General features: G+C 43.9%; 2 protein-coding genes and 1 long non-coding RNA gene across 29 annotated transcripts; all 3 read right to left on the bottom strand.

The window, feature by feature from the left end:
- Positions 1 to 54: 54 nt before the first annotated feature.
- Positions 55 to 6,519, bottom strand: LOC110178818 (protein zer-1 homolog). 7 transcript variants are annotated; one of them, XM_086825931.1, is made up of 11 exons: positions 5,982 to 6,519; positions 4,400 to 4,735; positions 3,226 to 4,049; positions 3,033 to 3,157; positions 2,718 to 2,889; positions 2,492 to 2,653; positions 2,247 to 2,408; positions 1,904 to 2,053; positions 1,568 to 1,813; positions 1,329 to 1,505; positions 55 to 1,235 (listed from the first exon to the last, which is right to left on the bottom strand). In XM_086825931.1, the coding sequence occupies exons 2-10, from the start codon at positions 4,698 to 4,700 to the stop codon at positions 1,344 to 1,346; spliced, it is 2,304 nt and encodes a 767-aa protein (XP_086682057.1). In that variant the 5' UTR covers positions 4,701 to 4,735; positions 5,982 to 6,519; the 3' UTR covers positions 55 to 1,235; positions 1,329 to 1,343. The 7 variants fall into 7 exon arrangements, with proteins under 7 accessions (XP_086682057.1, XP_086682055.1, XP_086682056.1 ...); XM_086825929.1 differs by lacking the exon at positions 5,982 to 6,519 and adding an exon at positions 5,170 to 5,857; XM_086825930.1 differs by having other exon boundaries at positions 55 to 1,505.
- A 137-nt stretch (positions 6,520 to 6,656) lies between these two features.
- On the bottom strand, positions 6,657 to 12,652 carry hfp (Poly(U)-binding-splicing factor hfp). 21 transcript variants are annotated; one of them, XM_086825943.1, is made up of 8 exons: positions 12,318 to 12,362; positions 11,525 to 11,618; positions 11,139 to 11,187; positions 10,081 to 10,227; positions 9,253 to 9,768; positions 8,899 to 9,193; positions 8,152 to 8,655; positions 6,657 to 8,093 (listed from the first exon to the last, which is right to left on the bottom strand). In XM_086825943.1, exons 6-8 carry the CDS (start codon positions 9,012 to 9,014, stop codon positions 7,052 to 7,054), a joined length of 1,662 nt encoding a protein of 553 aa, XP_086682069.1. In that variant the 5' UTR covers positions 9,015 to 9,193; positions 9,253 to 9,768; positions 10,081 to 10,227; positions 11,139 to 11,187; positions 11,525 to 11,618; positions 12,318 to 12,362; the 3' UTR covers positions 6,657 to 7,051. The 21 variants fall into 21 exon arrangements, with proteins under 21 accessions (XP_086682069.1, XP_086682073.1, XP_086682070.1 ...); XM_086825947.1 differs by lacking the exon at positions 9,253 to 9,768 and having other exon boundaries at positions 11,134 to 11,196; positions 12,318 to 12,438; XM_086825944.1 differs by lacking the exon at positions 9,253 to 9,768 and having other exon boundaries at positions 11,139 to 11,196; positions 12,318 to 12,438.
- A 151-nt stretch (positions 12,653 to 12,803) lies between these two features.
- On the bottom strand, positions 12,804 to 13,226 carry LOC147644688 (uncharacterized). Its single transcript, XR_015270155.1, has 2 exons — positions 13,037 to 13,226; positions 12,804 to 12,980 (listed from the first exon to the last, which is right to left on the bottom strand). It is a non-coding gene; the product is annotated as an uncharacterized LOC147644688 (long non-coding RNA).
- Between the last annotated feature and the right edge of the window lie 62 nt (positions 13,227 to 13,288).

Genomic DNA, 13,288 nt, shown 5'->3' with positions numbered 1-13,288 from the left:
TCCAACCCGTTGGCATTTGCTCTTTCTCGTTCACCCCCGCGAAACACCACGAACTTCGACTACCGCAATTTCGAACGGTTACATAGATGCAGCTTTATTGAAATTTACACATACCACATACATATGAAGACGAAGGAAGAAGAGAATGCTCTCTCCAAGCCCCACTCAACACTCTGCTACATGGTTGCTGATCGCACTGTGATGATATATTTTTTAAAGAAGAGTTTGTTGAACGAACTTAATACAAAACAAAAAATAATTATATTATTAAAACTGAGTTTTCACAAACAATTTTAAATTTAAACACATAATTACGACCTTTGATCACATAAATAGGTATCAATTAAAAGGAAATCAATATGAATCAAGCAAGGTTTAAGATTCGATTTTGAATAAAGAACTCAATATTTTTTTTTTAAATCATTAAAATTAAATAGTAAAAACATGGTAATTTTCGAAATTAAGCAACAGAGGGAAGAGAGGCCTCGAAGAGTTGTAGCGGGTGATGCAGTTGTTGTTGGTTAAATGTATGGTAAGGTGGTGGTAAGGATTATTGTGTAAGACACAGGCGTGATGTCGCTTATGAATCAAACTAAATATACATACGATAACATAAGGTAACTAATGGATAACGTACAGTGTTATTATAAATATTATTACTGCCAAGCGGAGAACGCAATTATTTACAGTTGCTTACGATCTAGTCTAGGGTTCTAGTTCTAGGTTCTAGTTTATAGAGCTAGATTATATAGAACGATTCTCCATGCAGCGAAGGTGGATGATGCGAACGAAGGCGAAAATAGGTGGTCTTTGAAGAATGAACACAAATCTAGGAACAGATCGAACAATTAAATTCATTTACACTCATCTATATATGTATATATATGTCCGTATATCTAGAGAATAAACACTCGATCCGCGGGTCGAATTTAATTCTTAGGGATTCTTTTTTAATCTCCAGTTACCTTGCTAGCCTTCTACTATTTCCGCTGCTTTCTCCTATCTTTCTGGTTCCGGTTTTTAACAATATTTACACTTCTGGCGATCTTATTAGAGCTCTGGCTTACAACAAGGAAAGGATACATCATATACATGTATAATCTATCATTCATATATATATAATCGAATATTTTCCGTTTGCTTGTGGTGTTTCAGAATAATCTCCTTATTCTCGCGAACTTGGTCTCGAAAAGATCATCAAAATCACGATAAATTCTCTCCAACGATATACAACACTGAATTTGAATATCAAAACGGGAAACGACGGAAGCAAACGAGAAAAAAAAAACATTACAACAAACTCAAAGTCTACAGCTAAGTTATCCTACAACCAATCGGTGTGCTTAGCCCTCGACCATGCGATCCGTTCCGGCGTCACACTGCTCAATGACCAGGCGGGCGATGCGCTTAATCTCGCTGTAGGGCGTCTCGTGCTCGATGAGTTCATTCAGTATCTGGATGCCATTCTCCTGCTCCACCAGCTGGCAATATTTCTCTGGATAAACCTGACGGGAAGTTAAAGTATGTAAGTAGGGTATATATATTGTTCCTAGAAGCAGCAACTCACTTGCGTCAGATTGGCCAAAGCCCAAACGGCCCAGTGCTGGCATTGGGGCGTCTCATAGCATCGCACCAAACTCAGTATCGGTTCGAAGCTGCGATAGTTTATGTTGCGCTCGCTCTTGATGTTCCAGCGCTGGATGGCGGCCACCATACGCTCCAGAACATGCTCCCGACTGGGCGTCTTGATGGTCCAGGCGTCGGCTCCGTCAGAGGCGATGTGCGCCAGCACTCCAGCCGCATTGTAGCTGACCTGGAAGCGCAGGTTAGCATGGTTAGCACTGCCCATCTCCCCCTCCCGCACTCTCGCCAGCAAACTCGCACTAGCATCAGATCCACCCACCTCGATGCCGTCACTCAGGGAGTCCAGCAGGCGGGCGAACACCTCAATAAACTCCTGGGTCATCAGCTTTGGCCGGAGCCACTTCACCTCGGCCACGTTGCCCAGCAGGCCCATCATGTTACGCAGCAGCTCGTCACGGTCCGGAAAGGTCTGCGGTGTGACGGAAAAAAAGGATTATATTTACAAGAATCTTAATAAAAAGATTTTCTTTGTGAAATCAAGGAGTTGATTTGTTTTTAAGATAGAATGAAATGAATTAAAATCCAACAATCGAAGATGGAGATACTTATTAAATCCCCGTCCAGGTATAAGCTTTGACGAATCAAATTAGAATAAAACTTACATGTAAACACTTGAGGAAATACTCCATGCCGCGCCCGTCAAGGAATCTCTTACAATTAATAGCAGTCTCATCAGTTACATTCCACATGGTGGACCAGGCCACCTCCATCACATCGTCGAAGACAGAGCGCGTCAAGCGATCCTTGATCAGGGTCAGCATAGTCTTTAAATTGAATAATATATAAAATATCATATAAAATACTTAATATATATTTGATTTGGACGCCCAATAGACGCTCAACTCACGCTAACTACTCCCAACTCGCCCAAGAAGAGCTTCTGGCGTCCGTCCACCTGACATGCCAGTGTGTTCAGCAGATAGATGGCAATGCGCTGAACAAATCCCTCCTGTTCCGTCTTGGAGACGCCGTGAAGCAGGATCTTTATGAGCCGCTCGTACTCGAAGAGCTAGAAAAAACGTTATTGATTAATCTTAGCAGCTCTTATCGTGGATCAGAACTCTGTTACTAACCACATCGGCGGGCATGTGGAACTGGGTGAGTGTGAGGTAACCATTCCGTAACATGGTGTCGTCCGTGAGATGCATCTCCATACCGTTGAGCAGTGTGCGAATGATGTGGTTCCGCAATAGAGTTCCAAATTTTGACCGGTCTCTGCCCTTGACAATGTAGAATAATGTGGCACTAGAAGAGCATTTTTGGGCATAGTAAAAGATACATTATAATCGATTTTAAGAATGCAGGCCAACAAATTGTTTAGAAGTGAATGGCATCATATTCCGACTTTCAAAGTGCAAGTCCCCGACCGAAGGGCTCTCTACACTCACCTGCCGGAGATTTGCATGTGCTTAAACTTAAGGTGTCTATCCATGGCGGAGAGCACTACATCCAGCGCTGTATGTATGTCCTTGCAGTTCTCGAAGCGAAACAGATGGTACAGGTCATTAAGTACCTAAGAAATGGAAGCACACACACGTTTCGTTACATATAAACCCAATCTGGGCAAGACTTCATATTCACCCTTGTCAAAAGCACGGGTCTGTCGTGATAATACCGCGCTGCCGTGAGGATCTGCTGCTCGTTTGCATCTCCGGCCACTTCCAGAGCAGGGATATCGTGTCTTTTGCAGGCCCAATGGGCTGTGTGATAGAGTCCGAGGAACTGTAGTGGACGCTGAGTGCGCGATGCCAAGCCCGGGATGTCGGTGAGGGCAAAATTCTGTTCCATCTTGGTGCTGCTGGACGACTGTACGACAGCACTGGCACTCGTCGACTCCTTGGTGGCTACGCCGTTACCCGCCAAATTCGTTCCCGAGATGTCCAGGTGAGTCAGGTGTCTCAGGTTGTCCATCAGCATCTCCAGCGTTTGGTCGGGCAGGTCGTAGGTGCCCTGCCCACTACCGGAACTGGAGATGGATATGTCAAGAGTGCACAAGCGCCGCAGGCAGCAGATGGCGTGAAGCTGGTTGGCAATGGGCCACACATTGAACAGGATGAGCGTGTGCAAGTTGGGCAGCGAACCCAATGCCTCCAAACTGAAGTTTGCCAGCACACAGGACGTGAGGTCCAAGTGCCCCAGATCATGCAAATGGGCGAACTGTAGTCGGTGGTGCATTACCACGCCGTTGAGAACCAAACGCCGCAGATGCGGACATGTCAGCTGAAAGTCCACCGGTTCTTTCTCGTTAGGCTCCGCATACTGCAGCAGATGGGAACTGATTCCCAGCTCCAACGAGCGCAAGCTGTCGCCGTAGTGTGCTAGCAGGTGGTGAGATCGCACCGTGATCGTGTCGCAGTACCACATGGACAGCGCGAATAGCTTGTGGCGCATCAAGGTCTCTAGGCCTGCAAGGATACAAAATATTTTAAATATTTGTCGTTAAACATTTTATGTATTATACCGTCTATGGTTTTACCATGGTCACGAATCTGAACTATATAAACTAACGAGCACTAAATGTTTTAAAATCTACCATGGTTTTGAGGTTAGGAGGAAATCTTGACGTAATGGTACCAAAACAAAACGGAAGATTCGTGATCAGTGAGCCAAAATATAACAAATTCTTATTCTCATCTTATATGATGCTATTACAATATTGAAGACAAATGACTCCTTAAATTTTAGCTTTAAGATTGTAAACCCCTACGAGGTGATATGCATTTCAGAGTGACATAAAAAAGGAAAAACCTCTCACCAATGCTGCTTAGCGTGCTGTTGCGCAGATTGACGATCTTGAGCGATGTGCGCTGCGTGTCCTCGAAGAGACAGATGACGCTGTCGTCCAGTGGTCGGTTGAAGCGCTGATAGTTTTCCAGGAAGCCGTCACAGATCTCGTTGGGCAGGACAATTCCCGAGTTGAGGCAGCGCTGGCCATCGGGACGGAGGCCACTGATGATGTCCAGGTTGTTGCATAGCTTCTGGTAGGCGATCTCCTTTAGGGTTAGTGGCTCCTCGTCCAGCGACCCATCCTCCATCAGCCGCACCTTGCAGCTCATTTTTGGGCCACAAATTTTGTGCTCAATGATGGTGTCTGAAAACATAGCGATGCAAAAAGAGAAGTGAATCCATCTTGATATCAATAGTTCTTTTTTCTCCAAAGCACTATCCTGCTTTGGGCTTTATATAAATAAATAAATAAATATTGTTTAAGCTAATATTAATGTCCATTCTGTTCTTGTTCTAAGGCATTGTGGGATTAATTGATGTGTGATTGTGGACTAATTTGTATGAATAACTTTTTTTTTGTAATCTTTAAGGTAAATTAAAAGCTAAAGTCCAACGTATGAATATGATTACAAACAAGTTACAGGGGCTTTGTTATAAAATCTTAATATTATGACATCATTTTGTTCAATTTTGTTTGAAATTATTGATAGATGGTCCGTAATTAATATGTATTTAATTAAAACAGAGACGTTCTAATTTAATTAGATAGCAAAATAGGAAACGTCAAGTATTCACCACCTTTTACTCGCATAAAGTTGTTCTCATATATATTTTGTTATATCTTTTAAGCCAAATAAATAAATTAGTTGGGCTTAAACGGACATTGAGAAAGTGATCACACAGCTTACTGAACAATATGTAAATAATTCTCTTAGAAGAAGAGTATGTTTCAAGGTGTATTAATACCTGTAAATATTTAAATTTGTAGTGGTTCGTTTAAAACCTTTATACAACCTATTGCAAGGAGTGCAAGTCACATTAAGAGTAAGAAGAGGCTTGAGCTCTAATTGAAATCTGCCCTATACGCAAATTCCGCTGGATGACTGGTCAATCCTGGCCAGACTTCGTCTGCCCACCGCACTGGGCACGTGTCGCTGGGCTTAATCTGATTCGTGTTCTTGAAGTCTGATAGCCAAACCTTACATAATGGCATCCGAGATAGGGACTCCGGATTATACTGACGGAAGGTGCCCATAAGAGAACCAAAACAAAACAGAAGTCGTTTGTATGTACATATGAATACGGAATGCGCTGGCTAATTCAAGTTTGTGTGATCCAAGCACATCGGAGAATGCCAACAAACAACCAACTTCTGTGTGAGGCTGTGTGTGTGGGTGCGTCGTAGTTGTTGAAAAAAAGCACGAAAAAAAACACAATAAAAAGCGAAAAGCGTCACTATGTCTGTGGCTTATCAAGGAGAATTAATGAATATCGAGAAAGCCTGAACAAATCGAAACGAGCCGAAGCGAGTCGAATGAACACACACAATTCCGAACAGCTGTCCGAGTATTTTTACCAATCCAATCCCGCGATCTCCACGCGTTCTGTACCTTTTATTGCCTAATGTAGCCCCAAACGGCAGTAGCAGCCTCCAAAAAAAGTCCCTTGCTGCTTTCTGCGTTTTCTTTGCTTTGCTGTGTTTGCTGCCTTTTGCGTTGCGTTTGCTCTTGCCACTGCGCTGCTGTTGTCTTTGTGTGTCTCTGCCTGCCAGCATCCGCGTTTCGAGTTACGGCAAACTGCACTGTGCGCGGCGTGTTGTCCCGTGTTGGCCCGGCACTCGATACGCGCCCACAAATACAATTTGTCGCGTTTTTTCGTGGAGAATATCACTTCATTATTATTTTGATTTCTATTTTCTTTGTACGACTGCGAACATCGATTGCTTCTGGAGAAGACGATACATCGATGTTTATTTTAACGTGCAGAGGCGATTTAGATACATTATCGCATATCGTACATCGATAGGTATATTTATATTTTTAAAGCTAGTTTTTTCCCCGTCAGATTTGACTTTGTGTCGTGGGGAAATTAAGGTCACCTAAACAGCGGCAAACCGAATATAGAAAGTGTTGGTAAACGTAGTGCCGAGAAGCGGGCGGGAATTTTAATTTCTATTAACCAACTATATTAACAAACGATAATTAAATGATTTCGAATAATTGTGAAATTATAAATGTTGTTTGTGTTCCTATTCCCTTTTATCCTTCTATTAATATACAACCGAATTTCTTAATCGGAAAACTATATTTTATTGTGTAGGTTAAGCGCCGAAATAAATCAAATGTTAAATTAGTTTTCCATTGCTTGGGTGTGTTTTGCTGGGGGGATTGTTATATTTGTGTATTATTATTTCCTTGTAGTCTCTGGGCATGAAATAATACAAAATCGAAACACTTTACAGGTCAGGGGATCTTCTCTAACTTTAAATCTAAATCACTGCGTTGCAGAATAATCATCATCTCATCGTAATCATAATCTTTATCATAGTCTGGCTGCCAACGTAAGTTTTTCGTTCGCGGACTGGCGTTAATAAATAATCGTGCATCGATTTTCATCGTTTTAGGTGCTAAGTAAAAAAGGGCAAACCAAGGTCAGGACTCCTTTCTCCTTCACCTTCCTTCTAGCCGGACAGATCGCCCTGATCGAAAATTCCCTGGTCATAGAGCTCAGCCACCACCCTTCGTCCGCCAAAGAATCGTCCGTGGAGCGCTTCCTTGCCGCGCAAGGCCTCCGCCCCGGCCGAGAACTCAACGAATATCTTCACAATGATCTCCGCCTCGTCGTCGTCCTCGTTCTCCGTTTGCTTCTCGTTGAATATGATCACTCGGCTGACGGTGCCGAATTTGCTGCATTCCTCCTGGATCTCCTCCTGCAGCGTTTCGTCCACATCCTCGGGACCGACCATGTTCCGCAGTATGATCACTCGCGAGTCCTGAGGCCGCATCAGACGCTGCATCACCAGCTGGCGGGCACTCTGGCCCTTGATGGACATAGTCTCCTGCTGCTGCAGTGTCTGCACATCGCCCTCGTCCATCAGCTTCTTCTGCAGCTCCTCCTGCTGCTTCTCGTGCGCCTTTTTGATGTTCTCCGAGAGGTTGGCCGCCGTTACAGCGGCATTATTGGCAGCTGCCGAGAGAGCTGCGACTGCTGCACCATTGCTGGCCTCCACCGCAGCGGCCAAAGTGGCCACCGATGTGGGCAGTACGCCGACAGCTCCAACACCGCCGCCAGCAACTCCAGGTATGGGCAGCGTGGGCGTGGCAAGCAGAGCGGGTGGCGGAAGAGTGGGTGCCACCGCCTGGAGAGGCTGCAGTCCGGCTGGCACTCCCAGCAGGCTAGGTGCCACGGCGGAAGGTGCCTGGAAAATGCCCGGCGGCAAAAGAGCTGCTGCTGGAGCTGCCTGAACAGCCAGAGCGGGATGCAGGGCAGCTGCTGATGTGGCGGCCGAAACTACCGGCATAGCTCCCACCTTGGTGACCACTGCTCCGGCTGCCAAAGCAGGTGTGTTCTGCGACAGACCCAGCACCGCATTGCTAGCTACGGCATCCAAGGCCTGGATCTTGGCCGTCGCCGCTGCGGCTGCCACCGCAGCTGCTGTGGGCATTGTGGAGTTCGTTGTGGGACAGGCCAAGGCGTTTGGCGGGGTAATGGAACGACCAACTCTGAAAGAATAATGAGAAATATAGCAATTAAATCGGTTAGCTTAATAAGGAAACATACCGCAGTAGCTGTCCGCCCAAATCAAAGAGATTCATGCTGGCTATGGCCTCGTCCATGGCCTGTTTGTTGGCATACTCAATGAAGCCGTAGCCCTTGTGCGTGTGCAGGGATGTGCCCTGAGCCAGTTTGCAGTAAAGAATAGGCCCGAAGGCCTCAAAGACGCTCTTGATATCCTCCTCGGACAGATCCGGATGTATGGACGCCACGTAGATTCGATTAAAGCTCTTAGCCTCCTCCTGAACCTCGTCAATGACCTGCTGTGCCTGTGGCATGTTGCTGGGTCGTCCCACTTTGATATTCCTGCCGCCCATCAAGGCTCCATTCATCTGCTCCAGTGCCAATTGAGCGCCCTCTGGTATTTCGTACTCCACGAAGGCAAAGCCTTTGTGCTTCTGTGTGATTGGATCCCACGACATATTGATGGACTTGATGGGTCCAAATGGGGTGAAGGCCACCCGGATCGTGTCCTCTTTGAGCTCAAATGAAATACTGCCCACGTAGACTCTGGAAGAAGAAGTTGCAAGGGAGTTATTTGTTGGGCTAACTCTTTTCAACATTCAGCATGGTAAATAGGGAAGTCGGAGTCAGATCTTATCAGCTAAAAGCGCACAGTGACTGGATCCCCTTCGCCTGCCTCCAGTAACGCGGAGCTACAGCCGCGGGACCCAATCTTCGCCAGACATTTCAAGAGTTTTGCATCAGAATCTCCAGTTCTAAGCTCCAAAGGCCACGGAAACAGTTTCTTACCTGCACATTAAAGCGAGTGCCTGCTGGCGCTGCACCTGAGTGCGTTGGGTGGCCAGCTGCTGCTGCTGGTGTGCGAGGGTCTGCTTCATCAGCACCATCTTAATGCTCTGCTCCATAGCATACTTCTTGGCCTTGCTGACGAGGTCATGCTGCTCCGACGAGAGCTTGGGCAGGGCGCCACCGAGGAGGCCTAGCAGGGCGGAGCGGGTGCCCGGCCCGAACTTGACATCGCCCGTTTGCTTGAGGTCGTACAGGGGCTGCGAAAGGTAGGGAATTTTCGAATCCGTGGACTTGCCTAGAATTGGGAAGAGGGATTAGTGCATCTTATACTGGGTGAGGGGGGCGGAGTAGTACGCTTGAGTTCATCAGCTCTATGCAATTGGTTTCTGTTTGGGAGTTTTTTCAGGTTTGACTTTTCTTTGCTTTATTTTTTTTTTTTGTTATTTAGATTTTTTGAATATCTTGGTTCCAAAAACGGTTGGACAAATGTGAGTCCAAGAAAGGGTTTTGAAATCTTAATAGTTTAAAAGACAAAAACTGACTGCTGCCTGCAAGAGAGATGAAGACAAAAAGAACAAAAATAAGAAAAAAATTGTTTAATCAATAGAGTAGAGACGGGTCGGGTGGGCGTATCCCCGTGCGTAGGCTCCATATTTCTAGTGGATTAGACCGGATCGGATGGGTATCGGAGCACGCTCGTTTCTATCGATGCTGTCATCGGCTTTGCCCCGATATACATTCGATATAGTTAAGTAGCTAGACATTACATTTCTTTGATGAGAAAGGTCAGATAGCTATGATTCTATTAGGAGGCAAGAGGTCTTATGTCTTGAGTTTTTGTCAGTGTTTTTCGCTTTTTATCAAGAGAGGCTGTGAAATGCAAGAATAAAAAAGATAAAACTCCCGTCAAATTAAAACATATACGCTTATCGATAGGCAATTGTTGAAAGACATAGTGTGTAGAATGTGATGCAGTGTAGATATAATAGGTAAATGGGACAAATAGGACATCCACCGACTCATCAGATTGTTGGGCGTCGGCGCTGTTTTAGAACTGGGCACACGGCAGGATGGAGAGTACCCCGCATGGGGATCCAGCTCCGGGATTACCCTCCGTCCGTGAGTGTGCTCAGCTATGGCGTATGTGTATAGTTTTCATAAAAATTAGAAATTATAAGCGACCTTAGGTGCGTTTCGTATTCGGTTTTCGGTTTTCGATTCGATTTCCATGAGTTGGGGGCGTGGTAATTGACTTGAAGAAGGGTCACACACATTTTACATTGCTCAGAGTGATAAAAAAGAGAAAAATAAAAAAAAGAAAACAAGACGCTGAAACGATAATAAGAGCAACAATATGTTTAAATTGGTTAGGTTCTCCTTCGCCCTACCTATGCAGATAAAGGATGTTCTGTTCTGATCTGATCTTATATGTTCGCTACTCTCTTGGTTAATCCCTTCGTTATTGGTTGGGCGTCTCACCCGGGCTGGGCTTCAGTCGAAGGAGAAATCAGTGCTATTTCTAGTGCGGATCTTGGGGATCGTTGAGATCGTTCTGGGACTAATGAAGTGAGTTCGTTCGTTCCCCCTTTTGGACTATATGACATATATGGCAGTATCGGACCGTCTGGCTTGGTTAATCGGAACAACGAAATGGCTAAGCTAGGCTAGGCTATGGCAAAACACATAATTTCATTGGTACTTAATGTAAATGCGCGCAACCACACAGGACAGGATCGGAATCAAAATCAGGAGCCCGGATCAGTCCCCAACAGCAGCTAGCTGGCGGCACACGAACGACGACGTGATGGCGAGGTGGTTAGAAGCGGATTAATGTCGATGTTCTTGGTTGGTTGGGCTGTTTTGTTGGTAGTTGGTAGTAGTGGAGTTATCTAATTGGGCATCATGTCTCTCTCTCGATCTCAATAACCGACCTCGACATCGAGCTCGACCTCGACTCTTGACAAAACTTAGTCTTAGGCGGAACAAACTTAAAAGAAGAAAAAAACGCTTACGAGAACTAAAAAAGAGAGATATAGAAGAAAGAGAAAGAGAGAGATAATAGTTATATATGCATTTTTGATTAGTTTATGGCGATTCGTTGACTTTACGCGACTCATTTGCATATATTTATAGTTTGTTTCTTGTTTCTTATCGACTTTGGTATCGCGCCTTTTTAGATTTCGGCGATAGACTGACTCTCAACTCGATAGCGATATCGATTCGTTTGACTCTCACCTCACCTCACACCTCACAGTCTGAGTTATAGAGTTCATCGTGCGTTTATGAAGTCTGCAATTACTTAAGCAGAACAAAAAGAAAAACCGATTATTTAGTGGCGTCAGATGCTGCCCTTAAGATGCAACGGAGTAGAGTAGAGTAGTAGTAAGAGTAGAGTGGAAGTACAAGTAGGAGAGAAAATATAAGAGATGTGCTTATGTTTAATGCTCAGAGAGAGACAACCAAAAATATAATACAATATTTTGCCGGCTCCTCGGGGACTTGTTGTTGTTGTTGTTGATCGTTGATTAACCTATTAACCAAACACTGAACATGTTTCTGGGACCGCCTCCTCGGTTATCATTCCATCATACTTAGTTATTTATAGACGGACAGATGGGAAACTCACCCGAGTCGGAGCGCGATCTCTTGGTGGCCGGCATGTCGCTGATCTCGCGCTGATCATCCGAACGCGGCGATCTTGATGCTCTGTCGTTGCTGCCCTGTAAAATGAAAAACAAGGGGTTAATTCAAATTTTGTTACATTTTTTCCAATTTATTGAGCCTTATATTTTCTGGGTGGCATGTGAAGTAATATTTTTTTTATCTCTCTCTCTCCCTCTTGTTGCTTTGAATTTATACGGATAAATGTTTTAGAAGTTTTATGCAGATAGGGAAAAGCTATGATATTTTATCGAAAACAAAGTGAGACTATAAAGGTTTTGTTATGATTTATAATCGTCTTTTAATTGTTGTTTGCATGCAACTTCAACTTTATCCACTGCCCGTAATCCGTGATAAAAATTTAATAATATACAACGTCCATGTAAATCCATCACCATATGGTTACATTCGTTCCCTTTACAGATAAGGCCTCAGCGGCGGAGGAGCGAGCGCGTGGGGTTAAGTACGGGATAGATACACACACTCCGGTAGGTCGCCTGCAACAAAGACGTCGGCGCTCCAAGCGGCGGCAAGGTCACAACGGGGTGCTCCCACTGCCGCCGTCTGCGCCCCCACCCATTCTATCGCGCACTTTCCCCCTGCAGCTGCCGACACCGCTGCCGCACATTACAACAACGTCACTCGAAGGCACCGAAAAAATGCGCAAATTTAACACGCTTTGTGGTATAGGATTTGAAGAAAATGGCTCGCAAACAGACGCCGCCGCTGCAGTTTCATGTGCATTTGCTAGTACTTACCATGATCTCTGTTTTCCACGTATTTTATTGGCAATTTGTTATCCGCAACGTTGTTTTTTGTTAATTATATGTTTTGCAAAAAAATTGTCAAGTAGGGTTGTTGAAAATATATCGATATATCGAAATATTTAGTTTGCCAAATATCGATGTTGCGATGTTTCTGGATTTTTTTCATGTTACCATCATTACGAAAAAAATATATCGATATTTTAAAATGATATTTTATTTTATTTTTTAATTATACAAAATATCAATAAATATAAAATTTTTTTAAATATCCGACAGTCCGTAAAGATAGATATGCGACAGAAAGGCAGTATGATCAGATTATAAAAATGGTGGTTTTTTTGGCATCAGTGCCAGTGCTGCCAACTTTTGACCAACAAAAAAAGCTGTTTTTGACGGGAGAAGTGAAAAAAAAGCTTTAAAAATTTATAAAAAAATCCAAAAAAAAAGCTGAAACAAATGTATAAAAAATAGAAAAAATTTCAAAAAATATAAAAATTTAATAAGTTCAGTTTTGTTTAAAAGATTTCCATAATTTGATCAATTTCTTCATGGTCTTCCTTATTTTCGTAAGACCTAATAGTTCCTATCATCTGCAGATATTTGATTGGCACTTCATAGTCGACGCAGCATTTCCCGACCCTTCGCAATCCGTTTCTGTATATTAAAATAAATATAATGAATATAAATAGAAATGAATATCTTTTGCTTACACTAGTATGCTTCTTTATTGCAGCGTGAGCTCGCAGATCACTGAGTTTAGCTGTAATAGTAGTCTTGCAATAGTTGCAATAAACCCTTTGCAGGTCTGTGTCATCCCTGCGAATCCATGCCTTAAATTCATCACTTTTAAGCCAGACATCGCGGCATTTTTGTTTATACTCCTTCGGCATTTTAGAACTTGCTAACAATTTACGCGCACTTTTTATATAGAGATGGAAAAACTAAGCGACTTATGAAATTAG

The sequence above is a fragment of the Drosophila serrata genome, unplaced genomic scaffold (assembly GCF_035046125.1).
Source record: "Drosophila serrata isolate PLE 108 unplaced genomic scaffold, ASM3504612v1 contig_116, whole genome shotgun sequence".
Classification (NCBI taxonomy): domain Eukaryota; kingdom Metazoa; phylum Arthropoda; class Insecta; order Diptera; family Drosophilidae; genus Drosophila; species Drosophila serrata.
Note: the sequence above shows the minus strand (reverse complement) of the source record. Positions and strands in the feature narration are given on the sequence as shown.